The sequence below is a fragment of the Peromyscus leucopus genome, chromosome 22 (genome assembly GCF_004664715.2).
Source record: "Peromyscus leucopus breed LL Stock chromosome 22, UCI_PerLeu_2.1, whole genome shotgun sequence".
NCBI classification, from domain to species: domain Eukaryota; kingdom Metazoa; phylum Chordata; class Mammalia; order Rodentia; family Cricetidae; genus Peromyscus; species Peromyscus leucopus.
This window is the reverse complement of record NC_051081.1, coordinates 32,033,207-32,047,148: the sequence shown is the minus strand read 5'-3', so window position 1 is coordinate 32,047,148 and position 13,942 is coordinate 32,033,207. Positions and strand designations below refer to the sequence as shown.

At 45.9% G+C, this 13,942-nt stretch overlaps 1 protein-coding gene across 5 annotated transcripts in view; it reads left to right on the top strand.

The window, feature by feature from the left end:
- Lclat1 (lysocardiolipin acyltransferase 1) overlaps positions 1 to 5,484 on the top strand; it is a 125,304-nt gene extending 119,820 nt beyond the window's left edge. For all 5 annotated transcript variants that reach the window (XM_028873714.2, XM_028873708.2, XM_037198053.1 and 2 more), the window contains exon 6: positions 1,906 to 5,484. In XM_028873714.2, the coding sequence (XP_028729547.1) occupies positions 1,906 to 2,408 (503 nt within the window). In that variant the 3' untranslated portion in view covers positions 2,409 to 5,484. The remainder of the gene's footprint in view (positions 1 to 1,905) is intronic.
- Positions 5,485 to 13,942: the final 8,458 nt, after the last annotated feature.

The following is a 13,942-nucleotide window of genomic DNA, read 5'->3' as shown; positions in this document are numbered from 1 at the left end:
AGAGGAGTTTTGAAGAGAAATGAAATGTCAACATAACTTTGACTCGGGCTAACTGACATGGTGACATCTTTTCCTCACTGTGAGAGAAAGTGGGGAGTTGAGGGCAGAGTTTCGGTCCAGCAGCCAGCAAGCCCAAGGGCTGTGGCGGGTGGCAGGAGCGAACAGAGCCCGGTCTGTGTGGAGAGAGCGCTAGTACATTGACTTTCTAGTCAAGGAGAAGGGTCCTGTAAAGACAGCAAAGGAACCAAGTTGAAACCTGGGTGTTACCCTAAGGCAAACCAGAGTGTAGCCGAGACTGACAGGTATAGAAGACTTGAGGCACACATTGTTAGGAGTGCCGGGTTCAGTTGAAGGGGGGTGATAGCAAATGGCTTCACTTCTTTGCCATTGCTGCTGTCGAGGCAAAACTTCAACAGAGTAAAATACTCTCAGTTAGATGCTGTTTGATTCTGATAGAGGTAAATGCTGGGCTGTCACACCTCAGTCTAGAATATTCTTGATGTCCCCCAGATTTCCTCAGGTGCCTTCTCGGTACTTCCTACCTATGTAGGAACCACTGTTCTGACTGCTGTCGCCACACATGAGTCCTGTCCGCGTCATCTGTTTCTATAAGAAACTCAGGTCCTCCTCCAGTCTGTTCACTGGAAGGGGAGAGGAGACTAGAGGATGGGTCCTGTCACAGCACATTATGTACCTGTGTGAAACTGTCTAACAAAGCCCATTATCTTATACAACTAACAAAAAAGACTTTGTTCACTGAAAATAACGACAACATCAGAGATGGTCACCAACGGTGCTGTGCCCCTGGGAAAAACACTAAGCTTCCCTGGGTCCGTGTGTACTGGGTTCAGCTGAGCGGTATCTGTTGTCTTCTGCAGATCTTACAATGCACTAGCTCTCTGACCTCAAAGGCCCTACCATTAGTTCAGTGCTGAGACAAAAAATAATCCTGATTCCCTCCTGTGTATTCCCCCTCCTCCAGTGGAGCACATATCACGCCAGTTCTTAGGATTGTAGAGTCCCTTCCTTTGGCCCCGCCTCCCCTTCCTTTGGCCCCGCCTCTCCTCTGGCCTGTGTAACAGCCACATTGTTTTGCCCTTGGTCTCCACACTGCTGGTGCTCCAGTGCCCCCAAGATGCTCCTCTGCCATGTACAGTGTACAGGAGGGCCTATACCATTCTCATGGTGTTCAGTCCTCTTCCTCTGCAGAACCTGCTCCTCCCCCACCTCATCTGCCATGGCCGCATGGGCCTGTTTGATCTTGTGCATACTTGTTCCCCTGATGCTGTTGGGAACATTTTGAAGGACGCCAGGGACCATGTTAACCGTGACTTCAAAAACAACCCCTATGAATACCTATGCACATTGGTGTTTCGGGTCAGGATCAAAGTTGTTATGCTTGTTGTTTCTTTTTTTTTAGTTGTTTAGAAATGTTCATGTGACTGACAATTTCTTCAAGTTTGTTTCTGAGGTTTCTTTGCAGTAATTATCATGGTCATTTTAAGGTAAAGACGAACACATTTCTATTGTCTTTAATGAGATGAGTGTGTTAATAGTTACAGTGTAACAAATCTTGTGGCTGAAGGGCTAGCCTATACCCTTTAATCCTGTCTCAGCTCCAACTCACTGTGTATCCATGTAGTTCTAGAATGCAGATTACCATTTCTGGGAATGAAGATAATTTCTTTCTAAAGGTCTTTGTGGTAATTAGTAGACAGGAAAAAAGGCTAAAAATGGCTGGTAAATATTGACCTAAGTACCCAGAAACCCTGGTATTTTTAGCTCTTGTTTGTTCACTCTGTCCTGACTCTTCATGCTCAGGCTTCTGCCTGGCAGAGGGAATCAGCATTACCACCGCACTGACTGTTGCTAAAGCAAAGATGTTTTCATCTCTCCAAATCCTAGGTAAGAACCTCGATGCTGTCCATGACATCACTGTGGCATATCCTTACAACATTCCTCAGACTGAGAAACACCTCCTGCTTGGAGACTTTCCCAAGGAGATCCACTTCCACGTCCAGAGGTATCCGATCGACACCCTTCCCACATCCAAGGAGGACCTTCAGCTCTGGTGCCACAAGAGGTGGGAAGAGAAGGAAGAGAGACTGCGGTCCTTCTACCAAGGAGAAAAAAACTTCCACTTTACTGGGCAGAGCACAGTTCCACCTTGCAAGTCTGAGCTCCGAGTCCTTGTGGTCAAGCTGCTCTCCATACTGTACTGGACCGCGTTCTGCTCTGCAGCGTGCCTGCTCGTGTATTTGTACAGTCTTGTTTGGTGGTATTTCATAACCAGCATCGTGTTTTTCGTGCTGCAGGAGAGAATATTTGGTGGACTGGAAATCATTGAACTTGCATGTTACCGCTTTTTCCACAAGCGCACACATTTAAATTCAAAGAGAAACAAGTAAGCCGGTCACATCCGCCATATAAAACCCTAGGGGCGTTTTGGAAATGCCACAGCCTTGTAAACGGAGATGAGTTCTGCATGACTATGTCAAATGTTCTTACTATCATCATTCTTTGTTAAGGATATTTTGCACTTAATTTTGTGGGGGAAATATTGCTACAGTTTCTTTAAAACCTCTGAATGTAATTCCAATGCTGCATCTGTAGCAGGGTCAATCGCTGTGAATAACGTGGGCCAGAATATTAACAACAATCAGCAAGCTGTTGAGACAAGATGGCAAGCTTTTCTGAAAGGGTCAGCCCGCTTCTGACAGGCTGCCAGCCCAGAGACAGGCCTGGCACCGTGAACACGGGCTCCCGCACATGGAGGCAGGTGGTAGCCTGGCTTCCCCACGGGGCACGGTCTTTATCCTTTTCCAGCAGTCAAACCCCAAACTGAAATTGTCTTGTCCTAAACTGATCACCATTTCGTAGGGAGCCCTCCATCGCTCATGGTCTCCTGTGCAGAATGAGACAGCAGGAGACCTCTCTTCCCCCCTGGGAAGTCACACCTGCACTCTGCTTAGGAAAACCTTCAGGCTCTCCATGTGGGTTTTCAAGGACAGAACCTGGTTCAGCTTGCTCTTAGCAGGTGTAACTTCATCTTTAGTGTGAACGATACATGTAAAGATGTGCTAGAAGAACATTCTGGTATTTCAGACACAAACTGTCTTATGAAATACTTTTTTAGAACCTACACACAATGGAAGGCAGGTATGTCCTGTGCATGGAGGGTGTCCACCTTCCATTTTTGGACACCCTCCATGCACAGGACATAAATGCCCGCAGACAGGATGGCATAGCCAAAAGCCCCCAAACCTTGATCAACTTTACTCTTAAAACCAAAAATGCCAGCCCAGAATGAGCCCTTTCAATGATAGCAAGGACTTCCTCTCTAATTCTCAACAGTAACATTTAAAGCCACACTGACCGACTTTGTCTCATCGTCCTGTCATCTGGAAGTAGAGAAGACCCAGCAGACCTGTAGCACCAGTGCCCTGGGTGAGAGAAGCATGTGGCCATTGTTTCCACTGAGCCGCATGGTCCTGGCTTTTGTAGTTCAGCTGTTAGCAAACCTGTCACCCCAGCCCCGGGCAGTCCTAACAGCTGTCACTGCCGTGTCCTCAGACAGGAATTCGCCTTCCTGCTCAGTTTACCAAGCACGTTCTCGAGGAAGCCCCGGTGGGGACAGAAGACCGTTAGCCTATCATGTTTGTTTGGTTCTTTTGGAGCTTGTGTGTGTGTTTCAGTGGGAGTGTTGAGTGGCGCCTCTAGTGAAACACACCAGCCCGTGGTTAACCGCTCCTCCGGAGCTCATTTGAATCCTGCCCGGAGCTCACTAATTAGTTCCCGGACACATCTGCTCTCAGCACAGCTGTTCGACTTTATAGTTTCTAAGGGTAAAAACGCACAAAAAAGAACTTTTTTTTTTTCTTTCTCTTAATGAGAAAGACTTCAGCTTTTAAGTTTTTATGCGACTTCCACGGATCACATGTAAACATGTTAATTTAATTGTTAGCGAACAATTAAAATTACATTTGTTCCCCCAGGTAAAAGAGCAGAGCTGTTCTCTATGCCCACAGTACCTGGGACCAGGCAGCAGTGATGTCCATCTCATCGTGGGCCCCCAAACTCTTTACCTCTGTTCTCCCTTAAATGGGAAGATCTTCCTCCTCGTTTGATCATAGAAAACATGCTTAAGGTAGAAAATACCTTAACTTTATCATCTACCCCAAATTCATAATTCTGAGTATGACATTATAAAACTAGAGAGATTGCTTTAAGAGATTTTTCTCCAACAAGAAAATACCCTTTTAAATAAAAGTTTTTAAATTATAATTATTTGTTCTTACCTATTTAGCTATGTTAAGACCTTTTATTTAACTTAAAAAATATATATACATATGTGTGTATATATACATATATATAATGATTTTGAGCTTAGAACTGCTTTAAATCAATCCTTGATGGTTGTCAGTCAGAGCTTCTAGCAGCTGGCAGCCCTGCTATGGCAGAACCCGCCCCCCCCCCTGCTCCCTGTGATGGTGAGCCCAAGGGACCGAAATGCTCACAGCACTAGTTGACCCCATTCTGAGAGATTTTTAAGTACAGTTGCTGTGGGTTATTTATGATGTAAACCATTTCACTTTAAAATACGAACCAATAAAAAAGGGGAGCTGGCTAGGTGACGAGTTCCCACACTAGGTCTCTTTGAAATAAGTCCAAGGAATCCTGACCCTTAATCAGGCAGCGTGAGGGAAGGCCGAAAACGAAATGAGTAAACACCCGAAAGAACTCATCACTCAAGACTCACTAACATCCTGCCTCTGTGTGCTCTCAGAACATCCACGAGGAAGAATCAGCGTCCCCCACTCATGTGCTCTGATGGTGGTCACTCCACATGTAGACCAGATATTGGTAGCCAAGCCTGAGTTCTGCAGACAGACAGAGTCCCATTTCACCGGCTCTCAAGCTCTGGCCCAACAGAGATGCTCCAGTCCAGTCACCACAAAGACTAGTGGCGGGGGAGCCTGTTGGCGTTAAATTGTTTACATTTCTTTATATAAAATAATGTGCTTTCGGTGCCTTAGTTACCGGTCCCTTTCTTTTCCTGTTCCGAGAATTCTATAACGTGTTCTTAGATAAAGTCTCTCCTTGTTCCTCACTAGGAGGAAACATGGATTCTCCATCCTGGTCCCCGGTTGCCAGAAACAAAACACTACATTGTATCTTGGAGAAGAGCACTGGGTGCTGAGCTAGCGGCTGCCTTGGAGTTCCTAACCATAGAAGATGAAAAAGGCTTGGCCGAGCAGTGAACTTCAGACCAGATAAGGCTCTAAAGGTGTCTCGTACCTACCTTAAATTTTCGTTTCAGAGTCTTGGTTTTGGTACCTCGTTTTTTTAAAAAGATGATTATATGGAGAATACCAGGTTTGAAAAACACAACTCACAGAATGGCCTTAGCGTTCAGTGTCCACTGGAATGCTTGTGAGGTGTTTGTCTGTAAACTGCATCCAGAATAAAGTGGGGTGAACGACACTGTTCAGAGCTGTTGTGATTCTGTTTTGACAGGAATGACGGACGTGAAAGGTCCGAGTGGTGTTGTTTCCCAGATTGTCCTGGGCTTAAGGAGGAACTGAGGATCAGGACTCCCATGGGTGTTAAAGAGTGGTCTAAAACAGAAGGCATTATTCCCCGATTGAGAGAGCTGGAGGTGGGATTCACTGGAAGTCCTGCCCCTGTGTCAACAGAACCTGTTTTCCTCAGGACAGCTATTCATCCCACAAGGGTGGGACACGGGCTCTTAAAGGACAAGGGCACAGGGACTCTATGTCCCTCCCTCGCCTCTGCCTGGGAGGAGAGCTCCGAAAGCCAGCCTCAGACCCCAGTGTGACAGGTGCACAAAGAACACCATTAGCTAAATGCACACAGCATCGGGGAAACCCATCGTGAGCTCAAGTGCCCATTCCGTCTTTGGCCCTCCAAGGAGCGCTTTGTGTGCCAGCCATGATGTTCCCTGACATGGGCCAAAAGAGTGTCGACCTGGCCCTAAGAGTGTTGGTCCCAAGGAGTGGGACTTGAGAAGAACACTGATGAAGGTCCCACTTACGCTCAGATTCACCCATTTTACTGAGAATGGATTTCTGATGTGGGGACCTCAGATGCCAACTACAGACATAGAAACAGTACATTCTAAAATACCAAATACAACTAAAGTGACCATTTGTATTCTCCTGCCTGGTGGACCTCACACAGGATCCCCATGGCAACATGATACATGCATCCTCTGCGCTTCAGTCTAGTAAGAAAGAACGAGAGGTTGTCTTCTCATGGGTCAAACAACACTAAATCTAGGACTTATTCCTGGATCCATCACCCTGTGGGTCACATCCCCGAGTTAGTTACTAGACACCCTCCGAATCTGGGGACAGGGCACATTCTCCTGGATTATAAGGACTGGGGGCTGGAGGGAGATGCATTTTAAGAGAATTTTATTGAGAGTAGCATATTTGTGATGGACGGCAAACTGGCCACAAATGTCCACCTTACCTATGAAACTCAAGTCTGCCAGAGTAGGTGGGCATGCATTGCTCTCAGGCCCCACATAGGGAGAGTCACTGAGAAGTCTGACGACATTTTGTATCCACAGTGGCTATATATTTGGGAAGTCAAAGACTCCGTAGAGCTGGATGTGGAGAGTCTCATCACTAATTGGTCAGCCTGGGTTGGGCATGGAGGCTCATGCTTGTAATCCCAGCACTTGGGAGACCGAGGCAGGAGGATCCAAGGTGAAGACTAGTCTGAGCTACCTAATGAGTCAACTTGGGTTACAAAGCAGGGCCCTATCTCAAAAAGGGGGTACGAGTCGAGGAGGGGGTCTGGGGAGAGAGAAGATGGCTCAGGCAGTGAAGTGCTTGATTTGCAAGCACAGGTACCCGAGTTCAATCCCCAGAACCCACGTAAAAAATCCCAGTGCTGGGGAGGCCGAGACTGGGGTTCCCTGTGGTTGGCTAGCCAGACAGCCTAACCTACTGAATGAGCTCTTAGCCAATGAGAGACCCGAGCCATCTCAAGAAAGGGAGATGGCACCTGAGACGCTACACGTTTGTCTTTTGCCTCCTTCCACACATGAACTTGTACGCGCACGCACACACACTCACATGCACAGAGAAGGAATTAAATAATGAGTCCGCCTGCACAGTTTGGCGATTGCTTCCCTGAAGACCACCCAGATTCAAGCATCGCAGCACTGAGCAGTTTCCTTCCTGCAGTGGTAAGTTTGCTGAGATGGAAATACTGCAGCATCGCCGGGCGGGGGTGGCGCACGCCTTTAATTCCAGCAGAGCCAGGTGGATCTCTGTGAGTTCGAGGCCAGCCTGGTCTGCAGAGTGAGATCCAGGACAGGTACCAAAGCTACGCAGAGAAACCCTGTCTCAACACCCCCCCCCCAAAAAAAAAGATAAAGAAATACTGCAGCGTCAGTGACCCTCGCTGTTGCCTGGTGTACAGACTTAGAATCTTATAGAACTGCTCATTCCTTCCCTCAAGCCTAGACACGCAAGCTTTCAACACGCCTGTCTTTCCGAATAGCCTTTCCTTGTGTTTATCGCTCCACACATGTATCACACGTGACCTGAGCAAGCCTGGCCAGGTTCTTCCCTCATTGGTCTCAACTCACAGGACCCACTGACCTCAGCACCACACCATTTGAATCACGGAAGTCCCCTTCTCAGCCCCCAGTGCTTTTCAATGGCTATTGCACAGACCCATGCTCTTCCACCTAGCCCAGGGTCCTTCCAACTGGCACTCGTTATTCTCAGGCTTGTTCTGCCCTGGGAAGCCTTTCAATCAGCATGGGTTCTCAAAGCCCGACTGAGCTCCCGGACCTCATCGCATCCACGTGACTTTTCTAGTACCTAGGAAACTGTTTCCCTAACTCTGAGACCTAGCAAATCTCAACTGATTCCCAGAAACCTCCCCAATCAGTCTAGCTGGACCATCCTTCCAGCAGCACTGTCCTCCTGTGTCACATACTATCTTAGGTCACAGTTACTTATTAGTCTTATCCACCTCCACTGTGGTACAAGCTCCTGGAAAGCCTAGATAAGGGCACCTCATATTTTTCTTAACGGCAAACCATTGAGCCTCGCTCATTTACACAATACATTCTTCATGGTAACTTTTTTTTTTTTTTTTTTTTTTAAGTCATTCACAAAGCCTCTGTAACAGGCTGAGTACAGAGGTTTATGGGTCCAAAATGGAAAACAACAATTGAGGCCTGGAAGTTCATTGACTTCTGCCAATATTTTAGGTAGAAAGCCAGACATGGTGGAGCATGTCTTTAAACCCAGCACTTGGGAGGCAGAGGCAGGCAGAGTTAATTCGAGGCCAGCCTGGTCTACATAGTGATTTCCAGGACAACCAGAGCTACAGAGTGGCACCGTTTCAAAAAAACTACATGTAAATTTTTTCTAACAAATACATATATATATACATATGTATATATATACATACATATATATGTGTGTATACACACATATATAGACTAATAAATATATATACATATATATTCTAACAAATATATATACACATATATTCCAACATATATATTAGCAAACATATATTTTAGCAAATATATACATAGACACACATTTGTTTTAGATATATATGTATGTTAGAAAATCATTTTTGATTGACAGTATGTGTTACCAAAATTTATTAAGATCTGAATTATTAAAAGTAGAAAAGCCAGCTCAAAATGTATGCCTGTGAGAAATACTTCTAATTTATCTCCCCATCTTCCATCCTCACCCCTGAAGGAAAATTCACCACTATCTAATTAATATCTGCACTGACTCCAGTCCCATTTCACAGTCTTCCTTCTAGAAACCTGTTCCTCAAACACACTGCCCCAAACAGCATGAGATGTCACACACTGCTCTTCACTCTGGCTCTGAGGATGTAAAACTTCAATGTCTGGGGATTGATGAAATGGTCCCCGGTTCCTGTAATTACATCATCAGGTTCCGTGCAGGAGCCCAAAGCTGGGGGTTATCTCCAGGATATCACGCTAAGTAAAACAAGAAAGGAGATGGATACACACACAGCTATGCTACCCTTTATCGGAGAAGACCATCCAGATACAGTAGAACTAAGGGACATGCCGTGTTCTCATTCCTGCAGAGCCAGAGGCAAGAAGATCAAGAGTTCAAGGTCAGGCTTGACTACATAAGGAGACCCTGTTAAAATACCATAAAAACAAAAGGTGAAGCTGGAAGGTGCCTCAAAGGTTAAAAGCCCTCAAAATGCAAGCATGGCATCCTAATTCACTACCCAGGACCTACAAGCTTGAAAAAGAGAACTGACTCCTGAAAGCTGTCCTCTGATCTCCACCCATACATGGTGGCTTACACATGTGTGCAGGTACACACACGATTTTTTCTTAATTTAGAAAAAGTGATATAGCATATGCTTATATCAAAAATTAGAAATAATATAAATCAAGGTAAAATGGCTACTGTCTCGGTCTGCTTATTGTCATATCAAAATACTGCAAAGAGGAGCCAGTATTTCTCAAAGGTCCCACGTTGGGAAGTCCTAAGTGAGGCACCTGCAAAGGCATAGTCTAGTGAGGAGGGCCTGGTTTCATAGATGACTATTGCTCTGTTTTCACATGTCATGTCTTCACATGTCTCCTTCAGAAGACACCTCTTTTATGATGGTAGTTAACATTAATCCTGCTCATTAGTCCATTTAGGCAACCTAACAACCTCCAGAAGGTCCGACCTCCTGATATCATCATCCTGGAGATGTGCACATGAACATTCAGACCACAGTGGCTCTGCTTGATGAGGGGTGGAAAGCCCCAACAGTAAACAGTAAATGTGATAGAGACAAAAGAACTACCAGAGATTTTTAAAAAAGCAAACCACTGAGACTGTTTTAACTTTATAGTGTTAGTAATGATATATAGGCTTATTCTCTGAAAATACAACATTTGTTATAGTTGGGATATTACCAGGAACCAAGATTTTCAGTATAAAAGATACAGAAAGATAAAGCAATTATGTAAAACCCCTGTAATCCTAAATGTTTCTTTTTTTTTTTTTAAGATTTATTTATTTATTATGTATACAGCATGTATGTCTGCAGCCAGAAAGGCACAATTCATTACAGATGGTTGTGAGCCACCATGTGGTTGCTGGGAATTGAACTCAGGACCTCTGGAAGAGCAGTCAGTGCTCTTAACCTCTGAGCCATCTCTCCAGCCCCCTAAATGTTTCTTCAACAACAACAAAAGCAACAAAAACCTGAAATAAAAACCCAACCAAACCAATAGAAACAACAGCAGCAAACCATTTGTGAGCTCTAACGCTCTCCATCGGAAAGGCCCAGAATTAATAACCAACCAGTAGCAATGGCACCCAGCATCCTTGTGCCCAATTCTGGAAAGCTATTTTTCCAGTAAAAGAGAGCAGGGTTCCACGACACATGGCTGCACCTAGCTTAGACACACAGGTGAGCGGTGGGGTCGTTTTAAAATACCGAAAGCCAAGGAAGTTCTCAAAGACCGCCAAGGCCAAGTCACAAGAACTGGGGGATCAAATGCAAGAGGCTCTTATAACCACAGAGAAACAGCTGGAACAATGGTACAGCAACAGAAGTGGAAATATAGGAGATGGAGTCAAAACCAGGAAGGTATGACATTCCACATTAGTTACGCTCATTTGGACAGTCTGGGTGACCAAGTCATTTTTGTAAAAGCTGCCCTATAATGGCAGGTAAAATGGCAGATAACTCAGCATGCTGGTTCTCTTTTCTATATGAACTATAAAATAAAATAAAAAAATGTGCTCCATAGAAATAAACCCACATATCTAAGGTCAGAAGCAACAAGAATGCTTAGTGAGGAAAGGACATTACCTTCAACAAATGATCCTGGGAAAACTGCATATCCACCCCCCCCCCCCCCCCCCCCCGCCACACACACACACACACACACACACACACACACACAAAAAAAAAAAAAAAAAAAAAAAAAAAACCCACACCTGACACCTGATTAAAGACTTCTACATAAAAAATCTGAAACTGTCAACTAGAAGCAGAGGTTATGGCATTGATCTTGGCAATGGTTCCTCAGACATGACATGCTCAGGCAACAGCGTCGGAGACGGTCAGTCAATCAACAGAACGAAAAGGCAGCCTGCAGAATACGGGAAAATATTCACAAGCCACATATTTGGTAGGGGACGCGTTTTCAAAATATTTAAAGAATTTCTACAACTCAATAGCGAAATGCTTTGTGACCCAATTTAAACTCAGAAACGGTCTTTGAGCAGACATTTTTTCCAGTCATAACAGATGACAGGCCAGCAGCGTATGAAATGATACCCAATGTCACGTCAGGAGAGCGCAAATCAAAAGTATAGTAACTGTCACCTCACAGTTTCAAAGATGGAGAAATTTCAACTCATGAATTCTTAGTGGGAATAAAAATTACAACCATCATTGAAAGCAACATGGAAGAAATTCCTTTAAGAAAATTAAAAACAAGACTCCTGTAATCAATCTCATAACCTCCCTCTGCAAATATATTCAAATAACTGAAATAAAAAAGATATTGAGAATAGCAATGTCTACTGTGGCCAAAATAAGGAAAGTCAGCCCAAACAAGATGAGTGAATATCAAAACCCTGATGCAGATAATACGTAGCTATTCTGGAATTTTAGCCATTTATGGTAACATGAGTAAACTTGAAAGACATTCTGCTAAGTGAAATAAACAGGTCAGAAAATGTAAATGGAATTTCCTCCATCCAATAAGTCTCATAAATGCTATATAAGCTTTAAAAGTTTTGTAACTTACGGTGAGTAGTGTTGAGTAGGCCTTGGAAGCAAGCAGGGATTGAGTTCGAACAGTTGTAGCAGGATGGCCAGTGTGTGGAGCAAGTCCTTCCTGCCTCAGTTATCTGCCCAGAGGACACCATGGAGAGGCTTGGCGATCTTCTCCGGTGAGCTGCTGGACCCCAGATCATCAGGAACCTTTCAGCCAAAACACCAGCCCTTCAAAAGGAACAGGCAGAGGGAGGCCCGTGGGGCACATGTTAAACCCGAGGGCTCTAACCCACCAATGGAACCCCTGAAAGGCTTCCTCCAGCAAGCTCTCCCCGACGCTCCTCTACCTGCCTCAACAAGGGCTGAGATTTGTAGAAGTGGACAGGGACTGGATTGGGGGGGGGGAACACTTGCACTCATTCTGGCCCCAAGCTCTGTCTCTACTTCCTTCCCCAAGACCAGTACTCACAAAATCTGCTGCACCTGTCCCACAGTAACACTATAAACACCCCCCCCCACGCGCCATGCTCCACCCCCTAGTAGTCTTTAAAGGGTCAGGTGGGCAGCCTGGACCCCAGGGCTTTTTCAAGCTTTTCAGCTGACTCCGATTAAGAGCTGACTCTGCTCTTCTCAGCTGTCAGAAATGAGGCTTCCACTCTCCGGCCTCGGGCCCCTTGTGTATGAAATGAGCACTGGGCCTTCGATGCTCTAGGAGCAACGTGTGATGCGCAGGTTGACTTCATTTGTAAATATTTTAAGCGTCACTAGCTGTGGGGTGTTGGCTTGGAACCAGGAGGAAGCAAAGATGGACATGCTGAGTTCTTTGCCCCTCATTCCCCTTACGCTCACTCCTTCCTTCAAAAACAGAAACAAACAAGCCAAACCAAAAAGAAAAAAACACTGTTTATGAAGTGCCACCTTCCAGGGACAGAGATGAAGGGACAGCCAGCTGGACAGAGATGAAGAGAGTAAATCAGAGATGGTGCTCTATGCCAAGGCTTAGCGGACTCTGGTGCCAAAGTTTGTGTGCAGACCGGGCTGAAGGCCCTGTGTCCCCAGCTGGTGAGCAGAGGCCATCAACTCAGCCACCACAAGGCTACCTCCCCACTGCCCAGAGTGTCATAGACAGAACGGTTTCCAGAAACCATCATCAACTGTCAGATGAGCACAGTCTGTTTCTCGGTGGCCACTTACGTCCCTCTTTATTGAGACCAGGGCATTTTTGTCTCGTTATTGACATTTTGTCCCAAGGGTTGGCTGGAGAGAACATCCATCTCCTCTTCTACTCCTTTATTCTAGAAGATTGAAAGTCCCACTGGAAATGCCCTTTACTGAGCAGCCGGTGTCAGGGACTGGAGGGCAGACTGTCCCCCTGCTCCACACCATTGGATTCAAACAATAGGCCTGAGACAGCCTTGGGCTATTGACCATGGTGGACAGGGGCTCATAAGAGGTTGGGTCTGCAGCCCAGAGACAGCAGACTTTAAGCACCAGCTAGGCTTTGAGGAAGATAGAGCTCGTTGTGTAAGGGAGAGGAGCTTGGAAAGAGCTGAGAAGACCTTCCCTCTGGTCCCTGCCCTGCCTGGAGATGACTTCATTCCTCTCCAGGTTGCCCTAGACCACTGTATCAGCTGCCTGGGGAAGCAACAGAGCCACCATGTGGAGGAGGTTGCTGTGGGAACAGTGGCCAGAAGCCAAGGATTCACTGCATGGGAGATAACCTGGGCAAGCACCAGGGTCTGCCTGTGCACCTGGTTCAACGTGCAGTCATCACCGTCTCAAAAGCTCTAATAGTATTTCAGCAAAGGCCGCCCAATTCCCTTTTCCACTGAGCCCCATCCATGATTCATATCATCAAGTCTATGCTGGCTGCTATTGGAGAATTGGGAAAGTCTGGTTGGGAATTGAGATCCTAACCTCCCGCTGTTCATGGCCATCACCTGGGATATTTGGGAAGCACAGACATCTACCCCACCCATGCCCCACCCTCAGAAGGAGGCAGGCACCCCCTCCACAGGATTCTCACACACATCAGATTGGAGGACAGGGGTTCCAAGGAATGCCTCTCCAACTCGGGATGGGTGGCCTTTGAGAAGTCCTGCTGGGCTGTGGCACCACAGCTCCAGGGATGTCCTAGGGACAGCCCTGTAGACAGTAC